Below are 20,583 nucleotides of genomic sequence, written 5' to 3'. Positions count from 1 at the left end.
TTAGGGGAGCCCAGTAACTTTACCCCACTGAATAACAGAGGGATCTTTTGCCCTTCACTTTATCACCATATCCAGTACATTGCAGGAAATATTCAGCCGTGCGTATTTACATAGAACGGCAAGAAATAGTTAAAATGTTCTTTATTATCTATAAACGTATTGTGTAGAGCATTTGATTTGGCAGAAGGAGAGGGTCACATGCGGAGCATCATTGTACACATCCCCGCTGAAAGAGTTAACAGTCTCTGAAGAGAGAACGAGCCTAAAATCACCTTGTGTCTCAATTCTGACTGATACAACAAATATATCATTGAGCTGAAAACAGCCAATCATTAACAAGAACTGCCTGAGTAATTCCGTATAAGAGTGATCAGGTGTCAGAAGCCCCGCCCCCTATAAAGCAAAAATATAGAAGTGTCACAGTGTAGCGCAGTACAGGTATGGGACCTGTTATCCAGAATGCTCGGGATCTGGGTGTTTTCCGGATAACGGATCTTTCCGTAATTTGGACTTTCATACCTTAAGTCTACTAGAAAATCCTATAAACATTAAACAAGCCCAATAGGCTGGTTTTGCTTCCAATAAGGATTATTAGGGATGCACCGATTCCACTATTTGGGATTCGGCCGAATCCCCGGTGAAAGATTTGGCCAAATACCGAACCAAATCCAAATTTGCATATGCAAATTAAGGGCAGGAAACGAAAAACTGGAAAAAAAATTCTTTTGAGACGAAAAAGTCACGAGATTTCCCTACGCGCCCCTAATTTATTTATGCAAATTAGGATTCGGTTCAGCCAGGCGCAAGGATTCGGCCGAATCCTGCTGAAAAAGGCAGAATCCCGAACCGAATCCTGGATTCGGTACATCCCTATTAATTATATCAAGTACAAGCTACTGGTTTATTATTACACAGAAAAAGGAAATCATTTTTAATCATTTGGATAAAATAGAGTCTATGGGAGACGGCCTTTCTGTAACTCGGAGCTTTCTGGATATTAAGTTTCCGAGTAACGCATCCCATACCTGTATAAGGTTTCAGCAGTCACACATGCCCTCAAAAATGCAACCAGGCGTATAGAATAAACAACTAACTCTATTGGGCGCCCACAGGCCAATCACAGTGCTGGTCAAATGCAGAAAACGATCAAGGTTTCTGGACTGAGACTTGTGCAGCTACGAGTCCCTGAAGGGTTCTGTGGTTTTCTGTAGTTTTTGGACCAGAACCGAGTTCTGCAGATTTGCTTCCTGAATGGTGATTGTCTCATCCAGAAGATCAGAGAGAGGGAAGGAGGCTGCGAGGGTGAACGGCACGTGCATCGATTTGAAAGGGATTCTTTCTAGGAAGTCTCGCACGTCACTAATTCTGTAAAAACAAACAAGAACAGTTAGAAGGTCAGTTAGAGTGAGATTTGGGGTGAGTGCTTATTTGTACCCTGGGTACCCCTAGAACTATAGCAGGGTGACTGTTACCCCAATGTTTCTATATATCTGTAACCTTGTTATGAGCTAAGGGGGCCCAGTCTGAAGGTCAGTTAGGGGGAGATTTGGGGTGAGTGTTTATTTGTGCCCTGGGTACCCCTGGAACTATAGCAGGGTGACTGTTACCCCAATGTTTCTATATATCTGTAACCTTGTTATGAGCTAAGGGGGCCCAGTCTGAAGGTCAGTTAGGGGGAGATTTGGGGTGAGTGCTTATTTGTACCCTGGGTACCCCTGGAACTATAGCAGGGTGACTGTTACCCCAATGTTTCTATATATCTGTAACCTTGTTATGAGCTAAGGGGGCCCAGTCTGAAGGTCAGTTAGGGGGAGATTTGGGGTGAGTGCTTATTTGTACCCTGGGTACCCCTGGAACTATAGCAGGGTGACTGTTACCCCAATGTTTCTATATATCTGTAACCTTGTTATGAGCTAGGGGGCCCAGTCTGAAGGTCAGTTAGGGGGAGATTTGGGGTGAGTGATTATTTGTACCCTGGGTACCCCTGGAACTATAGCAGGGTGACTCCCCAATGTTTCTATATATCTGTAACCTTGTTATGAGCTAAGGGGGCCCAGCCTGAAGGTCAGTTAGGGGGAGATCTAGGCCAGTGCTATTGCTGCAGAGCACAAAAACAAACAAGCACAGATAGAATGTCAGTTAGGGTGGGATTTAAAGCAGAAGGAAACCCAGTCGGCGCAAAAACCCTCCCCCCACCTCCCCGGCCTACCCGTCCCGCTGGGCAAATGCCCCTAACTTGTTACTTACCCCTTCTGCGCAGGTCCAGTCCACGGAGTTCACAGGCACCATCTTCTTCCACGCGATCTTCTTCCTCCTTTGACCGGCGTTTTGGCGCATGCGCAGTAGGAACATTTCGCCGGTACGGATCTACTGCGCATGCGCCAAAAGTCACGAAGTTTTCCGATTTCAAAACTCCGGTCATAGCAGGAAGAAGATCGCTTGGAAGAAGATGGCGTCGGTGAACTCCGTAAACTGGACCTGCGCAGAAGGGTAAGTAACAAGTTAGGGGCATTTGCCCAGCGGGACGGGTAGGCCAGGGGGGAGGGGAAGCAACACACGGGGGGGGGGGGGGGGAGGGTTTTGCGCCAACTAGGTTTCCTTCTCCTTTAAGGCGAGTGCTTAATCCCCACCCTGGGTACCCCTGAACTATAGTTTAGATACTTTCAATCAATCACCTACAAAAAGGAATCCCAAACTGAGTGAGGGAAAGAAATCAAACACACCGTATAAAGGCTTGGTACAGGCATTTCTAGAACTGTCGTACCAATATAATGAGCAGTACATGGCATGCCCTGGGCTCAGCAGCTGCTAAAATACAGCTCTTAAGTCAATTATATTACAAAATATTTCATGTTTTGTGTATAGCCAAGTAGTTCCTGGCAGCTTTCTGTTACAAAGGGACCAATTCATTATTATTTGGATTCTACCTAACAAGCTCAACAAAAACTGAACTAATCATCTTTCCACCTAAGCCTGGTCCTACTCCCCTATTTACTATATCTCTATTGATGGCTCATTAATCCTGTCTGGGAGAATCTTTGATTCCAATCTTTTTTTCTCTGATCATATTAACACCACTGTCAAATTCTTTTTCTTGCGCAATATTGCCAAAATCCGTCTCTTTCTTTCACCTGCTACGGCCAAGACACTCATGCATGCTCTCATCCTATCCCGACTAGATTACTGTAACCTTCTACTAACTGGCCTCCCTAACTCCCATCTCTCCCCTCTACAGTCTGTATTAAACAATGCTGCAAGAATTATCCTCCTCTCATCCAAAAGGATACAGGCCCCTCCCCTCCTTATCATGGCTTCCTATAAAACAAAGAATATAGTATAAACTCCTCCGCATAACCATCTCTTGTCTCTCTATATGTTCCTGCCCGAAACCTCCGCTCCTCTCAGAGCAACCGCTTGGTTGTACCCCCCACTACTACTGCTGTTTCCCTAATCAAACCCTTCTCTCTTGCGACTCCTTATATTTAGAATGTCATTCCTGAATCTCTCAGGAGAGAATCCTCCCTCAAACTCAAAGACTACCTCTGGGAGCACCTGGATAACACCTGAACTGGCACTTATATAACACTGTAACAAACTGTAACCCACAGCATCTTAATACCCCTCTGAATTGTGTCTGTATGTTACCCTCCCATTTAGACTGTAAGCCCTACGGGGTAGGGTCCTCTAGCCTTTTGTTTCCTTGACACTGAGCACTTAATCTGTATTGTAATTATATTTTATATTTATGTCAATTGTATTTCTAATAATGCACTTATTGCTACTTTTTATTCCAATGACCCCTTGTTTGTTACTACTAATTTATTGTTTTGCTGTACAGTGCTTTGCCCTCAAGGAGCGCTATACAAATAAAAATATACATACATTCCTTAAGAGCGGTACTTATTAAATATATTATATATATTTAAATATATTAAAACCGCCATTGTGTTATTTCCTTTGCCTTACGAAGCTTTCTTATGTAATTGCTTAAAGCATGCGCTGTCATAATAAGGCGAATCCACTTTCTTTCATCCAACTGGTTTATAGTCATAATTGTACTCAGCCATTGTCTGACATACTGCTGTTTCGCAAGAGCTTACAATTGAATGCCTGTGTCTACAGTAACCAATTCTAATCACCTATGAGAGGTGTTGAACTTCTGTACAATCCTCTTTCCGTCAGCCATCCAAATCTTTATGTTTGTGAGAGGCTCCAGTTCATTCAGCTCCACGGACGGAAGACTCTGTTCATTGCAGGTTTCTTTGGTAATGACTTTTGGTGTGGCGCTGTTGGGGCATTGTAAGGAGTCAGTATTGAGGTTTATTAGATTATTATTATTATACAGGTATGGGACCAGTTATACAGAATGCTCAGGACCCGGGGCCTTCCGGATAACGGATCTTTCCATAATTTGGATCTCCATACCTTAAATATACTTAAAAAAAAATGTAAACATTAAAGGGGAAGTAAAGTCTAAAATAGAATAAGGCTAGAAATGCTGTATTTTGTATACTAAACAAACTTACTGCACCACAAACCTAATCAAACAAATGATTTATGCTTTCAAAGTTGGCCACAGGGGGTCACCATCTTGTAACTTTGTTAAACAAAGACCAAGACTGTGCACATGCTCAGTGTGGTCTGGGCTGCTTAGGGATTGTCATTAATGATCAAAACAGCACAAGTCAAATAATATCTGCCATAGAAGCCGATACAGCAAGACTGATAAATGATCAGATTATACAGACTGCACTGGGTCTGCGGTTGCCAAGTGGCTTTATAGGGAAAAAAAAACAGTTGCCCGAGGTCAGGGAAATAAGGTGGGGGCTCCCCCGGCTGTTTGAAAGTATGATCAGTTTCCCTGCAGAGCAGTTAGGGACCCTCTGAAGTTTCCTATCTGCAGCAGTCAGAGCATGTAAAACAAAGGTGTAATTTCACTACATACAGTCAGGTTTATTATAAATACAGTAGACATTTTTTAATCAAAGTATATGAGTGATAAATTTATTTTTCATTAAAGAAGTCAAAAATGGGATTTAATTTTTTTGCCTTTACATGCCCTTTAAATAAACCCAATAGGCTGGTTTTGCTTCCAATAAGGATTAATTATATCTTAGTTGGGATCAAGTACAAGCTATTGTTTTATTATTACAGGTATGGGACGGTAATCCAGAATGCTCGGGACCTGGGGTTTTCTGGTTAATGGATCTTTCCTTAATTTGGATCTTCATACCTTAAGTCTACTAGAAAATCATGGAAACATTAAATAAACCCAATAGGCTGGTTTTGCTTCCAATAAGCATTAATTATATCTTAGTTGGGATCAAATACAAGTTACTGTTTTATTATTACAGAGAAAAAGAAAATCATGTTTAAAAATTTGGATTATTTGATTATGGGAGACGGCACAGATGCATGTAAGCGCCGAACAAAGGTAAAATGCAACATGCTGCATCCCAACCTGCGTTCGGCACTTACATGCGTCTGTGTGAGTACAGCCCCATTGACATGAATTCAGTGCGTCTACTCCAGCGCTCTCCTGCGGCTGAACGGAAGAAAGCGAAACGCAGGGGATGGCTTATTGTGTTAAATAAGCCCCAATTATACGTTTGTTATTTCTGTAACAAGCTATTGCTCTGTTGTGAATAAAACATACGGCTTTCTGTTAAAGTTGCCTGGAAGTCCTTGCCTTTTTATGTTTTCAAGTTATTGTTGAGCCATTTGAGTGAATTCCCACAATATATACATATTTATTAGTCGTTACCTTCCCAGTCGGTGTCCTACACCTGAGAATGGATCGATATTGGGCTTTCGTAATAAATAATCTTCATTCTTTCGGTCTTCAACGTTGACATCGATCTCTTCTTTATCAAATGTTTTCTGTAACTCCTCGGGGAGCTCCCTAAGCAATACAAGGGAAAGAAGGGTGAGCTGCCCAGTACGCAAACCATTTGATAGTTAGAGGGGTTGTTCATCTTCCAAACACCTTTTTTCAGTTCAGTTGTTTTCAGATTATGAATATGAGCAACTATTGTATCAATTCTAACAGCTGCCTTGAAAGGGGAACTCCGGCTTCCAAACCCCACACAGAAATCTCTAATATATCCATCACAGTTACCGGTTTCTTTAAAAAGTATGAATAAATGCCATTTTCTATGATGAAATCCAGCTGTTTAACAGTTCTTCTCTTTCTGCATCATTTAAAATCCTGGCAGGGAAGGAGGGACTAAACACTGATGTTACAAATTGTAACAACTTCTCCACAGCTTACAGACAGCATGCAGGAACTACATAACCCACAATGCATTGCACTGGGATGTTCCTTTCCTTATTGAAATCACATGTGCACGGAATTTTGGGGTTTGGAGGATGCAGGCTGAGGACAGATGGCTGTTGATTCAAAGTAACAGTAGTCAGCCAGCTCAGCAAAGTAGTCAGACAGATCAGCAGGAGAGCAGGGGGCTAGGCTTAGGGAACTGTCAGAAACCATTAAAAATCATGAAAACTCTGCTGATTATGTATATTGCAAAGTTGCATGAAATTATGTTCACTTTTTTATGTTTTTGTGGAGTTCCCCTTTCATGAAACCCAAATGTATCAACTATATGTATCAATTTAAAAACAGTTAAAAGAGTCGGCGACCCCCCCCCGTCCCAGAGCTTGTTTAGAAGGTGAAAAACGAAACTTTACACTTGAGTATCAGAAAAAAACGAATAGACAAATAGAAAATGGAAAGTAATTGGAAAAAGTCTTTATTTCTGGAGAACTGTCTGAAACCAACTGAACTGAAAAAGTGTTTAAAGGTGAACATCCCCTTTAAAGGGGACCTGTCAGTCAGAACTTTGTAGGGATGCACAGAATCCAGTTCTGTTCGGCAATTTTCAGCAGGATTCGGATGAATCCTTGTGCCTGGCCGAACTGAATCCGAAAAATCATGTAACGTTTCGTCACAAAACGGAAGTAAACCCTCCCCCTCACTGTCTTGCATATGCAAATTAGGGTTCGGATTCGGCTGATTTTTGTGTATTCGGTGCATCCCTAGTACTTTTAATAATTAAAGTAAATTAAACATGAAATCCAAATTCTTTTTTTTATACCTGTTAAAAAAAAATGTATTTTAAAATTTGACCTGTCAATCATATATTGCTATGCCACCTCTATTCCAAAGTGGTGGGAAAGTCAATTTCTTTCACTTTCCATTCAGCACTTTCTAAATGCCACTGCTCTCTTCTCCTCCACTCCGCCCATCCCTCCCATGGTCTTAGAATTTTTTTATTTTTTACTAGTTCTCAAGATAAATTTTGAATCAAAAGCACCACCTGCTGTTCATTTTTGGCAGACTAGCTAATTATGCAGAAAATTTAGTTAGTGAGAAGGTCATGTAATATTGCCCTGCTTAGAACCTTGAGGAAACTCAGGTGACTCTTCTGTTACTACAATATCACAAGACTTTCCTCTTCTCACTAACTGAAGTTTCTGCTGACAGTTATATTAGCAGTGTAAAAGATGCCATTAGAAAGCTAGAAAAAGTTAATTTTCTTTGCTTGGAAGAGTGCTCTGAGCAATTTCCCTTTAATGACATAAATCATCATCCCTAGTATTTCATTTACTTCCAAAGAACAATAAGAGGCACATTTATTAAAGGTCGAATTTCAAATTGATATGAGTTTTTTTAAAACTCTATTAAATGTGACTGGGGAGTTATTTATAAAAAAAAAAATGAATATCTAAAACTCGAATCGAATTAGACTAAACTGGATTCGAGTTTTTTCTATGTCAGGAAGGCTACTAACGTCTAAATTGGTCCCTGGACCTCTCCCATTGACTTATCCATGAACTCAGCAGGTTTTAGTGGGGAATAGTCGACTTCGAGTTCTTAAATTATAAATCTCGAAATTTTAAATTAAAACTCTAATCGAGTATGGATAATTCACAAATCGAATTTGAGAGTTTTGACCATAAAAATTTTTTTTGAAAATTTGAATTTACAATCGACCCGTGGGGCTGTAAAGTCAAAAAATGAAATTCCTTTAACGGGTCCACTGTCTAAAAATTAACCTATTGTCAATATACTTCCATTAAAAATTCGGTACCTTTTTCATAAAAATCATGATTATCTGCGCTCCATTTCCACCATCTCGCTATGCGCATGGACTTCAGCCTGCATGAATTCCTCAACAAGGCGGGCCGGCCTGTGGCTGCTTTACCTCAAAACAATCTACCCTCCTCCGAGTTCTGTAGTGTCAGGGAAAGTGTGTGGAGTTGTTATGGAGGTCAGCTTTAGGGACGAAAAGATAAATTAACCCAAAGTATCTCTTATCTTGAAGTAAAGCAGCAAAAGGCCGGGCTGCCATGTTGAGGAATTCATGCAGGCTGAAGTTTGTGCGCATAGAGATAAGGGGGAGCTGGAGCACAGATAATCATGATTTTTTAAAAAAAAGGTACCGACTTTTTAATGGAAGTATATTGACAATAGGTTAATTTTTAGACAGTGGACCTGTTAAAGGAATTAAATTTTTTGACTTTACATCCCCTTTAATAAATCTGCCCCTTAGTGTACAATTCGAAGCAACAATTCCACTTGCCCTTTGCGCATGGAGTCCATGAACTGTCGGTTCTCAGCAACGCTGTAATCCCTGAGTTGCCCGTCGTTGATTGTGAAGCCATTTTTCCACATTTTGATGATGACATCGGCCTGCATAAGAAAAAGCCATGGGAATAAATGTAGCTGCAGTCAGAGAAAGATCTTTCCTACAGGAGGAAGCTATCAAATACCAGGAGTCCTTATGATATCAGTACAGAGGTGGAAGCATTTCTAGGAGCAGGTGAGTAACGTAAAACTGGAGGGTGGGGGGCAATTTATTAGGTTACTTGCAGTTTCCCTCTACTCATGTGGATCAGGGTTATGGCAGTCAGTTGCTCAGCATCCTATTCGGAACAAACTGCCATATAGGAGGGATGCAGGAAGCCAATGGGTACAATGGTGTTTGCCAGTCTCCATAGGCGGAGGGTGAATTTTTTGTTTGGGGAGGCTAAAGATGGGCCATTCATAGACTGACCTAAAGCTACTGTGAGGCTGTGGATGCACCACTGGAATGAAAATAAACCCCCACCCCAACTACCTCAAGCGGTTCTGTGGGTTCCACAACTCATATTAAATGGATTCTCAATCCATTTGTGTTCACAGATGTCCCTTTCATTTTAACAAAGGGGTGATATATTTGTGAAGTGTTAAACAGTGTTAAGCTTAGATGTGAGATTTAGTCTATATTTACAAAACAAGAACATATATGCAGTGATATGCAGTGGGTACTGGTGGCAGAGATTCAGATATATTTATGCCCCCAAACTGTAACATTGCCACTGAAATACAACATTGGTTTGTTTCCAAGCCACCTTAAAGGGGTGCTTCACTTTTAAGTACACTTTATGTGTATAGAATGGCTAATTCTAAGCAACTTTTCAATTGGCCTTCATTTTTTCTTTTCTTTATAGTTTTTTAATTATTGACTCTTTCTTTCTTTCTTTCAAATGGGGATGACCTCTTCTAAAAACAAATGCTCTGTAAGGCCACAATTCTATTGTTATTGCTTTTTTTTATTGCTCATCTTTCTGTTCAGACCCCTTTCCAGTTCCTTATTCAAATCTATGCATGGTTGCTAGGGTGATCTGGACCCTAGCAACCAGATTGCTGACATTGCACATTGGAGAGCTGCCGAATAAAAAGCTCCACAAATAATAAAAAAAATTAAAGACAATTAAAAATTGTCTCAGAATATCTGACTAACTAACTTAAAGACTTAAAAGGTTTTGTTCACCTTTGAGTTAACTTTTATTACGATGCAGAGAGTAATATTCTTAAACCAATTTGCAATTTGTTTTCATTTTTTATTATCTGTTGTTTTTGAGTTATTTAGCTTTTTATTCAGCAGCTCTCCAGTTTGCAGTTTGAACAATCTGGTTGCTAGGGTCCAAATTCCCTAGCAACCATGCACTTATTTGAATAAGACACTGGAATATGAATAAGAGAGGCCTGAATAGAAAGATGAATAATAAAAAGTAGCAATAACAATACATTTGTAGCCTTAGAGAGCATTTGTTTTTAGATGGTGTGACCATTAAAAAGCTGGAAAGAGTCAGAAGAAGAAGAAGGCAAATATTTCAAAACCTATAAAAATAAATAATAAAAGGCCAATTGAAAAATTGCTTAGAATTGGCCATTGTTTAACATACTAACAGTTAATGTCAAGGTGAACACCCCTTTGACTAAAATAAACAAAGTAAGAGAAAAAAAACAAGTGCAAAAACATAAAAAGCACAATTTGCTTTTCATGGGGAAAGAGTTCATTCAAGATTGGAGCAAGGGAGATAGGTATATTATTGGTGCCAGTTGAGAGAAAAAACTTTGACAAAAGAAACTATTTTATTCCAGATAGTGTTTAAGCTTTTCCAGTATAGTACTGTACCTGTGGGAGCAGTAAGTTGAAATCTGCAGCAAATAAGTTACACCTCTGGTGAGGTTCCTTCTAGTCCTTTCTGCAGTACCTTCCGACGATCCGAATCTCACCCCCACCCCCTCCTTTATCTGTGACCTGATTGGCTAGTTCTACTGTCAGTCAAGAGAGGTGCATTCTGATTGGGGAAACCATGAGGAATAAGATCCAATCAGTGTGCGGCTCAGAGAACCGGTTTCCACAATGTTAAAGGTGTAAACCAGCAGTCAGAAACGGAGAGAGTTTGTTTTAGTTAGGTGCCAGGCAGGTTTGGGGAGGCTTAGCCTCCCCTAGCCTTATTGAAAATCTAAAGAAGTAGCTAGAAATGTTGTACATTATGTTTTGTGCTTCTGTACCATCCCAAGGCAACCACAGCCCTTTAGCAGTAAAGATCTGTGTCTCCAAAGATGCCCCAGTAGCTCCCCATCTTCTTTTCTGCTGATTCACTGCACATGCTCTGTGCTGCTCTCACTTACTGAGCTTAGGGACCCACTCACAATATACAGTACACATAGAATAGAAATGTCACAATATAAGGCTGATTAGTAATTAATACACATAATTACTACATGGCAGCACAGAAACCTGTGCAATTAGCATCAGAATTTAATAATCAGCAAACCTGTAGCATCAGCTTATATTACAGCCAGGGAAGCTCATTTTCTGCTGGATAATTAGTGACGACCCCTAAGCTTAGCTTCTCAACAGCCAATCAGAGCCCACTGTTATTATACTATTCCAAGCACAATATGTTTAATATCCAGCTCTATAGGCTCGAATCTCTCTCAATCAGGTGCAATACAGACTGTACACATACAGTAAACATTTAGGAGACTGGTAATCCACTTCTTCCTCAGCTCCACCACTGAGTTGGTTGGTAAAAAAAAATGGCAGATTGTTTTTTCTATACAGGCACCAGAGGGTACTGCCCATTGAGTGTCTATATAGAAATAAAGCACAGATTATAATAAGTCAGTGGTAAAACAGTCCAGGGCTGTGGTTTTGATGGGATTGGGGTCTTGCAAATCAGCTGGTGCAGTAACTAAATCAGTAGTGAGAAACCACAACTCTATGCCTGAGGAAATATTTCCCATTATGTAGCACAATTTGGCAGGAGGTATGCTCTGTTATGTCCTTACTTTGTTTTCTTCATCTTCTGGAGAAGCAATAAGAGCGCCAGCGTTCTCTGCCTCTTCAAACAGACTGTTCACAAAGGAGTCGCATCTCTTCCTCTCTCCTCCCCGACGCCCCAACCCAAAAACCCTTTAAAGAAGACACAAAACAGGGACCATTAAAGGAATTGTTCAGTGTAAAAATAAAAACTGGGTAAATAGATAGGCTGTGCAAAATAAACAATGTTTCTAATATAGTTAGTTAGACAAAAATGTAATGTATAAAGACTGGAGTGACTGGATGTGTAACATAATAGCCAGAACACTACTTCCTGCTTTTCAGCTCTCTTGCTTTCCACTGATTGGTTACCAGGCAGTAAACAATCAGTGACTTAAGGGGGCCACATGGGACATAACTGTTGCTTTTGAATCTGAACTGCAGGGGAACTATTGTAAAAATGAAAATGTAATAAAAGCTTCATCATACTGAAATAAGAAACATTCTAAATACAATCAATTAAAAAATTCTGCATTGTTTCTGAAATAATCAAGTTCATCTTCACTATCCCTCTCTCAGCATCGGTTTCTCTTCATTCTCTCTTCATGCAGCAGTTGGGTGTCAGATATTCATTGACAGTTAGATCCAATATATCTTATAGGGGGGCTCCTTTTGCCTAGAAGATGTATTAGAGCTCACTCTATTAAAATCACCAGACATCATGTCTCTCTACATGCAGGATTTGTGCAAAAGTCGGTTATTTTATTCGATTTTATTTGTACTGGAATTGTTTATTTGAATGATCTCTAATTCATCTGCTAGGAAGGGAGCCCCCTATTAGATATGTTGGCTCTAACTGTCAATTAATATCTGACACCCAACTCCTGCAAGAAGACAGAATGAAGAGAAACAGATGCTGAGAGAGGAATAGTGAAGATAAACTTGATTATTTCAGAAACAATGCAGAATTTTTAATTGATTGTATTTAGAAAGTTTCTTCAGTATGAGAAAACTTATTACATTTTCACAACAGTTCCCCTTAAAGGGGTGGTTCACCTTTAAAGTAACTTTTATTATGTTATAGAACGACAAAGTCTAAGCAACTTTTCAATATGTAATTTTTATAGGTTTGTAGTTATTTGTCTTTTTCTTCTGATTATTTGCAGCTTTGAAATGGGCATCGCTGTCCCCTTCTAAAAAAACGAATACTCTGTAAGGCTACAAATGTATTGTTATTGCTACTTTTTATTACAATTCAGACTCTCTCCTATTCATATTCCAGTCTTTTACTCAAATCACTGCATGGTTGCTAGGGGAATATGGAACCTAGTTACCAGATTGCTTAAAATACAAATTGAAGAGATACTGAATAAAAAGCTAAATAACTCAAAAACCTTCAATAATAAAAAGTGAAAACAAACTGCAAATCATCTCAGAATATCCCACTCTATGTCATACTAAAAGTTATCTCAAAGGTGAACAACCCCTTTAAAGGGGACCCGTCGAACAAAAAAATTATTCCAAATCCTATTTTATCATGTTAGTCAAGCAAAATGAACTTTAATTAGACTGTATAAATTATTTGAATCTTGTTTCCATCAGTCTGGGAATTCATAATTATAACAAGCAGGCAGGAGCCATTTTGTGGACACTGTTATTAAGACAAGTCTTGTATCATCTCAGAATCTTGTTTGTGCACCAGAATGGGGGACCTGATGTCCATCCCCATGTCCTGGTTACACAATTATATGAGAATTAGAGAACGGGGGGAATGTGGGGAGAGCAGTGACATGTAGGAAGTGCTGAATGAAAAGTGAAAGTAATTGCCTAAGGGCATAGAGGAGGGGCAGACAATATTTGATTGACAGCTGAGATTTATGAATGAGTTTACAACAGATATGAATGCTTTAATAAAAAAAAGAATTTGGATTTCATGTTTAATTTGAAAAGGACTTATTATACAGCTTTTTATGTCTGGGTGACACGTCCACTTTAAGGATCAACTGCAAACTCACTGAACATTTATGTCTAACTGGCTAACTCAGAGTTAGAGAGCTGAAAAGCAGGAAGTAGTGTTCTGGCTATTATGTTACACATCCAGTGACATCCAGTCCAGCTTGATAAAGGGCCATTGTTTGGCTTGAAACGTTGTAACTGTCCTGATCATTAAGCCTAAGAAAAGCAAATTTTGCACAGCCTATTTATTTACCCAGTTTTTATTTTTACAACTGTTGCTTTAACTACAGTGCATACCAAATATACTGCAAAAACATGTGGTGAATAAAACAGAAACAGGCCTTATACTGGTTACAAGAGAATATTTGATTATTTGACCCCCAAATGCCTCTGTGAGCAGACATACTGGGCTAGTACCACAACATGCCACAGCTAATTGCAGACTGCTTGTTACAGAGTAATGTCCAGGTGCAAATCTACCCAGCAACAGATTTGGCATCTTATTTGTAACTGTAACCTGTAGCTTAGTGGGTGGTGGAAATGACACCCGTGTGAAGTCTTTTCAGCTGAGCTACTGTGTGATAATAATATACCTGGTGATTGGCTCAGGACAAACTGCTCAACAGGTTAAAAATGATTGAACTCATAAATGTGACTCAAAAACAGACAACACAGAACAGAGAGCGGCAATCGGATTTACCTGTCTTGGGATTTCATGTTGTCCGATTTGTCCGCTTCCCTCATCTCCGTATCATTTCTCCCTAGAACATAAAGGGGGAAAGAGTGAGCACAGAGCATCATTCATTTTAGCAGCTGCTACTCATTTTGCCTTCCATCATACTTAGGAATCTGACATGCACCAGGCAGGGAGAAACAAGTAGTACAGGTATGAGATCCATTATCCGTAAATCCATTATCCAGGAAGCTCTGAATTACAGAATGGCTGTCTGCAATAGACTCCATTATAAAGAAATAACACAAATTTTAAAAAACGAATTCCTTTTTCTCTGTACTAATAAAACAGTAACTTGTACTTGATCACAACTAAGATATAATTAATGCTTATTGGAAGCAAAACCAGACTATTGGGTTTATTTAATGGTTACATGATTTTCTAGTAGACTTAGGTATGAAGATCTAAATTACGGAAAGATCCATTATAAGGAAAACCCCAGGTCCTGAGCATTCTGGATAACAGGTCCCATACCTGTACAATGTTTTAAATACAATTACATGTCACACATTCGCCCTGCACCAAATACAACTCATTTAGACTGTATGCTTCCCCAGGGTTACAGGCAGTTGCTATAGCACGACATAAGTCAGTCCAATATAAAATGATGGGGTCATGTGATGTCCAATCCAACTTCTGCCTTTTCCAGGGAAAATTAAGAGTTTGAACCCGCAAAACAAATGAATGTAAAAATGTTCATGCTCTTTGAAATGTACAATCTTTATTTCTTCTAGTTGTCAAGATATCAGCAGTTATAACACTGGTGAGTTTGACATTGGAATGTACAATCTTTAATTCTTCTAGTTTTCAAGATATCAGCAATTATAACACTGCTGAGTTTGATATTGGAATGTACAATATTTAATTCTTCTAGTTTTCAAGATATCAGCAGTTATAACACTGCTGAGTTTGACATTGGAATGTACAATCTTTAATTCTTCTAGTTTTCAAGATATCAGCAATTATAACACTGCTGAGTTTGAAAGAACAGCGCCACCTGCTGTTCATTTTGGCCGACCGCAGTGTTAGAAGAGAGACATCCGATGTGATCCTCTGGTCAGGTCTAAGCAGAGTAACATTCCCTGTCTCTTTTAAACTAACTTAAATGTGGAGGATTGGCTACAGTCGGCAGAAAATTAATAGCAGTGACATCATCGCTTTCAATTTGGAGTTGGGAAGAGATTTTTAAAGGCTCAGTAAGGCCAAACTAATAACAGAAAACAAGTTATACTGGGCCTGGTGGGTTTTGGGTGGGGATACACCGAATCCACTATTTTGAATTCAGCCGAACCCCTGAAAGATTCAGCCAAACACTGAGCCGAATCTGACCCTTAATTTGCATATACAAATCAGAGAGGGGGAGGGGAAAAAAAATCAGCACGTAAATTTTTTTTAATTCCTTGTTTTCCGACAAAATTCACATGATTTTAAGGATTTTGATTGGCCAGGCACAAGGATTCGGCCGAATACTGCCGAAAATGGACGAATCCTAGCCAAATACCAAACCAAATTCTAGATTTGGTTCCTCCCTAGTTTTGGGTCTCAAGGGGAGTCTTATCATTCCCTGCTTTACCAATAGAGCTGGAGCCCAGGACTACTGCTTACACCTTCCAAAAAGCTGTAACTAAGTATCTGACCTTTTTTCCATGAAATCCCGATGCCACGTTTCATCACACAAGACTGTGGTGTCATGAATACACGTAAGTGCTCTGATGCATCACTTTTTTTGCCCTACACCAAGGGTTCCAGTGTTTTTTTTTGTAAATAAAGACCAATTTAGGAGAAGGCAATAGGTGAAATTCAACAAAAGCAATCTTTTACTCTGGGGCCCCTGGTACAGATACTAATGGAACAGTCTGTATAATAGGATCTTGATGATGGTCATGTAGAAAGACACATGATGGATAAATGATGGGTAGATAATAAAGGGATAAAGAATAGGTAGATAGATGAATTTAGGGTAATGCCAGAGCAAGGCCTGCATGCCCCTATGCTCACTGTGTCTCCACCAGAGCTCAGTGCTGGGTAAAAGTACACTAAATTTAAAGGAGAACTAAACCCTAAAAAAGAAATATGGCTAAACATGCCATATTTTATATAGTGAACTTATTGCACAAAGCTAAAGTCTCAGCTTGTCAATAGCAGCAATGATCCAGGACTTCAAACTTGTCACAGGGGGTCACCATCTTGGAAAGTGTCTGTGACACTCACATGCTCAGTGGGCTCTGATTGGCTGTTGAGAAGCTAAGCTTAGGGCTCATCACTAATTATCCAGCAGAAAATTAGCTTCCCTGGCTGTAATATAAGCTGATGCTACAGGTTTGCTGATTATTAAATTCTGATGCTAATTGCACTGGTTTCTGTGCTGCCATGTAGTTATTATGTGTATTAATTACTAATCAGCCTTATATTGTGACATTTCTATTCTATGTGTACTGTATATTGTGAGTGGGTCCCTAAGCTCAGTAAGTGAGAGCAGCACAGAGCATGTGCAGTGAATCAGCAGAAAAGAAGATGGGGAGCTACTGGGGCATCTTTGGAGACACAGATCTTTACTGCTAAAGGGCTGTGGTTGCCTTAGGCTGGTACAGAAGCACAAAACATCATGTATAACATTTCTACCTACTTCTTTAGTTAAGCTTTAGTTCCATTTTAACCTTCTGTTTTATTGTTACTGATCCTTTAAATAGCTGGGCTTCTGCCGGAAGTCAGAACTAGGAGTGCAGAAAGTGTAAACAGAGAGTCTATAGAAATTACAGTTGCCCAACAAATGAACATATATAATGACTGCTTATTTAAAAGCTGCTCAACATTCCATTCTGTTTCACTAGTGGGAAAAGTAAAAGAAAAGGGCTGGGTGTCACTTTTATAAGCATTAGGAAAGCAGCAGCCCTCCAGTGGTTGTTGATAAGAGTCCAAGTTGCAGCTGGAGGGCAGCAGGATGGAGGGATATTATCATGGGCGGCTTCTTCTCTAAGAGAGGCCCTGGCAGTCCCTTTATTCCCTGGGGCCCTGTACAAGTGTAACTTTATTTCTAGGCCCCAATAGTTGTAGTGAAAGTCTTTACTCTCTCGTGTCTGCCCCAGTCATACTGTATTGTAGGGAAAACACTCGCACTAATACTCACATTTCCCACAATAAATATGAACCTGTCAGTCACAGTCTGCCCCGCCCCTATCAGTGTCAGTCACAGTATGCCCCGCCCATATCAGTAGAACGAGCCCGAACACATGCAAGCGACGGCAGTTGGAGACAAACAGGATGTGCATAACCCGCGTACTCTACTCATAACCCTCTACTCCTTTATTAGCCGTGTAAATTGTATCCACCCGGCCCGTCCCTCCGCACGCACTTACCATCGCCATAGCACAGCTCCGGCTGCCTCACTCACCAAACGGAAGTGACGTTAATTGAAAAACTCCTGCCGAACTCACCAAACGGAAGTGACGTTAATTGAATAACAGCTGTCAAGCCTATTGCGTTCGACGCTCTGCGCGCATGCGCGCCTTCTTGTTTGTCCGGCGTCTCTAGGGGTTGGAATGCGTCCTTTCGCCAAGCAGTGACGTAAAGCTTCCGTGATGGGGCGGGGCTTTGTGTTTCAGAACTTTCTTGAGGCAGTAGTTTACGGGTTGTGACTCAGCAAGGTTGCCAGGTTGGCGGTTTTCCAGCCAAATGGGGCTACTAATTTAAAGCCAAGGCTGGTTTTGATAGTACAAAATAGCCAAGGTACGGATTTGGGCTACTTTTTTGACCTTTGTCTGGTTTGTACTTTGGAAACCAGCCAAAGATTTTTATTGCCCTAATCTGTCAAGACTGCGTCTCCCAATGCATGTTGGGTAATGTAGTTTTTGTTTAACAATTTCCCGACTGCCAAGTTTAATGTAAGACTACAATACCCAGCATGCAATGGGACTGACATGTAGACGTCAGGAGTTACCGGATTTTGGGCTCTGTACCCCAGTATCCCCTCCCTCTTTAACATTCTCACATTTCCCAGTGACTTTCCTCAATTTCAGGCAATTTTGGGGCAAAAATCTGCTGGCCACCAAAATGTATAGAGATTGACCTGTTTTACCAATATTTAATGAAATTGTAAATTAATTAGGGCCTCATGTTGCCCCTATACCTCCTGGGCCCACCTGGGCTAATCTGTCCCATTTTGCTTCATGGAAAAATTTGCGAACTTTGACATATTTTGACATATATCAATTTATTTTTTTAGACGTTTTTTTCACTGTGCATATTGTGCTATTTATGGGCTACTTTTGAAGTGCCTCTTGGCTAGTTTTGAGCTGGTTTTGAAGCCGACTTTGGTTTTGAAAATAAGACCTGGCAACCCTGTGACACTATAGTGGCAGTTAGTCCTGTCACAACACAGTGGGGCTCATTTATCAACACTGGGCAAATTTGTCCATGGGCAGTTACCTATAGCAACCAATCAGCGATTAGCTTTTTAAAGCCAGCTGCAAGTAGAACAATGAATGCAGCAATCTGATTGGTTAAAGGGGTGGTTCATCTTTAAGTTAACTTTTAGTACGTTCAAGAATGGCTCATTCTAAGCAACTTTTCAATTGGTCTTCATTAGTTATTTTTTTTAAAGTTTTTGAATTAATTGCCTTCTTTTTCAGACGTTTTCCAGTTTTGAAATGGGGGTCACTGACCCCATCGAAAAACAAATTTTCTCTAAGGCTACACGTTTATTGCTATTGCTACTTTTTATTACTCATCATTCTATTCAGGCCTCTCCTATTAAAATTCCAGTATTTTATTCAAATTGGTGCATGGTTGCTAGGGGAATTGGGACCCTAGCAAGCAGACTGCTGAAATTACAAACTGGAGAGCAGCTGAATAAAAAGCTAAATAACTCAAAAAGGCAAATAAAAACCAATTGCAAATTGTCTCAAAATATCATTCTCTACATCATTCTAACAGTTCATTTAAAGGTGAACAGCCCCTTTAAGTACTAACATATTATCACTACCTGGTCTGAACTGAGAATTAAACTTCATACCTCCCAACTGTACCATTTTTAGAGGGACTGTCCCTCTCTTGACAGCTCAACCCGTAGTCCGTCGTTTGAACTAAAAAGTCCAGATTTTCTCTGCACTGAACAGGCAGAAAAGGAAACAAAGTTTCTAACTTAATTGGCTTTTGGAAGAGAGCCCCGAAAAGCCACAGCTGCCGATAAGACACTTTTGTAACAATTTTGAGTTAAGCAAATAAGTAATTGTAACAATTAAGGAAACAGGTCCCTTGGGAGAAGTTAGACTCACAGCTTAAAGGGAAATTCACCTTCATTAGCAAAACTGTAAAAACTGAAAAAAACACAAAAATATGTTTAAACTTTCATAATATGCCAAATTTTGTAAAATGAACATGGTAATTAGGGGTTGTGGCCACAAAAACAGATGTGGTCAAAAAAACTGCTAAACTGCGTCATGCAACTTTTTTGTCCCTCGTTTTCTTTCCAAAATGTTGGGAGGTATGCTAGGTCATTGCATTTCAATACACAGAGGCCCAAACAGCTCCTTCCTGCCCCATAACTAGTGACTCTCTATGGCAATTTACAGCTCCAGAACCAACAGATTGTCAGTCTGGGCCAGGGCTGGAACTAGGGGTAGGCAAAGTAAGCACGTACCTCCTCTGTCGCCTACTCCAAGTCCGATCCCCTCTCTGCCTGACTCTCTGTGCCTTTTTCCCTTTGCCTCTTCAGATGTGCCCGAACTCTAATTAGTGCATGCAAAGCAAATTCGTGCACTAAGCCAGCGCCACAACCGGCCGGCTTGCCTAGGGTGTATGGCCGACGTGGCCCGGCTGTGGTCTGGGCCTGAGCGCTTATACATAGATTTGTTTTATATAAACTATAGTAGTACTTATCTGTTATCTACTGTGTATCCTGTGCTTGAATGGCTGCCCCCATGGCTACACAGCAGCTTGTTTATATAAACTATAGTAGTACTTATCTGTTATCTACTGTGTATCCTGTGCTTGAATGGCTGCCCCCATGGCTACACAGCAGCTTGTTTATATAAACTATAGTAGTACTTATCTGTTATCTACTGTGTATCCTGTGCTTGAATGGCTGCCCCCATGGCTACACAGCAGCTTGTTTATATCAACTATAGTAGAGTTTCTGAAGCAAACATCAGTTTTAGCAGTGCAGGGCAACCATAAATGATATTTTTAGAACTTCTATTTAAAGAAATTTCTGGTGCCCAAAATAAAGATGGCTCAGGAGGCCGCCCTTATCCGGGTCACGTGGCACCCGGCATTTAACAGCCATAGAGATGA

General features: G+C 40.2%; 1 protein-coding gene across 1 annotated transcript; it reads right to left on the bottom strand.

Annotated features, from left to right (window-relative positions):
* Nucleotides 1–1,077: 1,077 nt before the first annotated feature.
* ubxn2a.S (UBX domain protein 2A S homeolog) lies at nt 1,078–17,789 on the bottom strand. Its single transcript, XM_041565072.1, has 7 exons — nt 17,649–17,789; nt 14,260–14,320; nt 11,633–11,756; nt 8,586–8,695; nt 5,765–5,902; nt 4,140–4,286; nt 1,078–1,365 (listed from the first exon to the last, which is right to left on the bottom strand). The coding sequence occupies exons 2-7, from the start codon at nt 14,301–14,303 to the stop codon at nt 1,176–1,178; spliced, it is 753 nt and encodes a 250-aa protein (XP_041421006.1). The 5' UTR covers nt 14,304–14,320; nt 17,649–17,789; the 3' UTR covers nt 1,078–1,175.
* Nucleotides 17,790–20,583: the final 2,794 nt, after the last annotated feature.

This window comes from Xenopus laevis, chromosome 5S, assembly GCF_017654675.1.
Source record: "Xenopus laevis strain J_2021 chromosome 5S, Xenopus_laevis_v10.1, whole genome shotgun sequence".
NCBI classification, from domain to species: domain Eukaryota; kingdom Metazoa; phylum Chordata; class Amphibia; order Anura; family Pipidae; genus Xenopus; species Xenopus laevis.
This window is presented reverse-complemented; position numbering and strand designations above follow the sequence as displayed.

Coding starts and splice junctions, on each gene's coding strand:
- ubxn2a.S (XM_041565072.1), bottom strand. CDS start 14,303: ATGAGGGAAGCGGACAAATCGGACAACATGAAATCCCAAGACAG. Junction 11,757..14,259: donor AACATGAAATCCCAAGACAG/GTAAATCCGATT, acceptor TCTTCTTTAAAG/GGTTTTTGGGTTGGGGCGTC. Junction 5,903..8,585: donor ATGGACTCCATGCGCAAAGG/GCAAGTGGAATT, acceptor TGTATTGCTTAG/GGAGCTCCCCGAGGAGTTAC.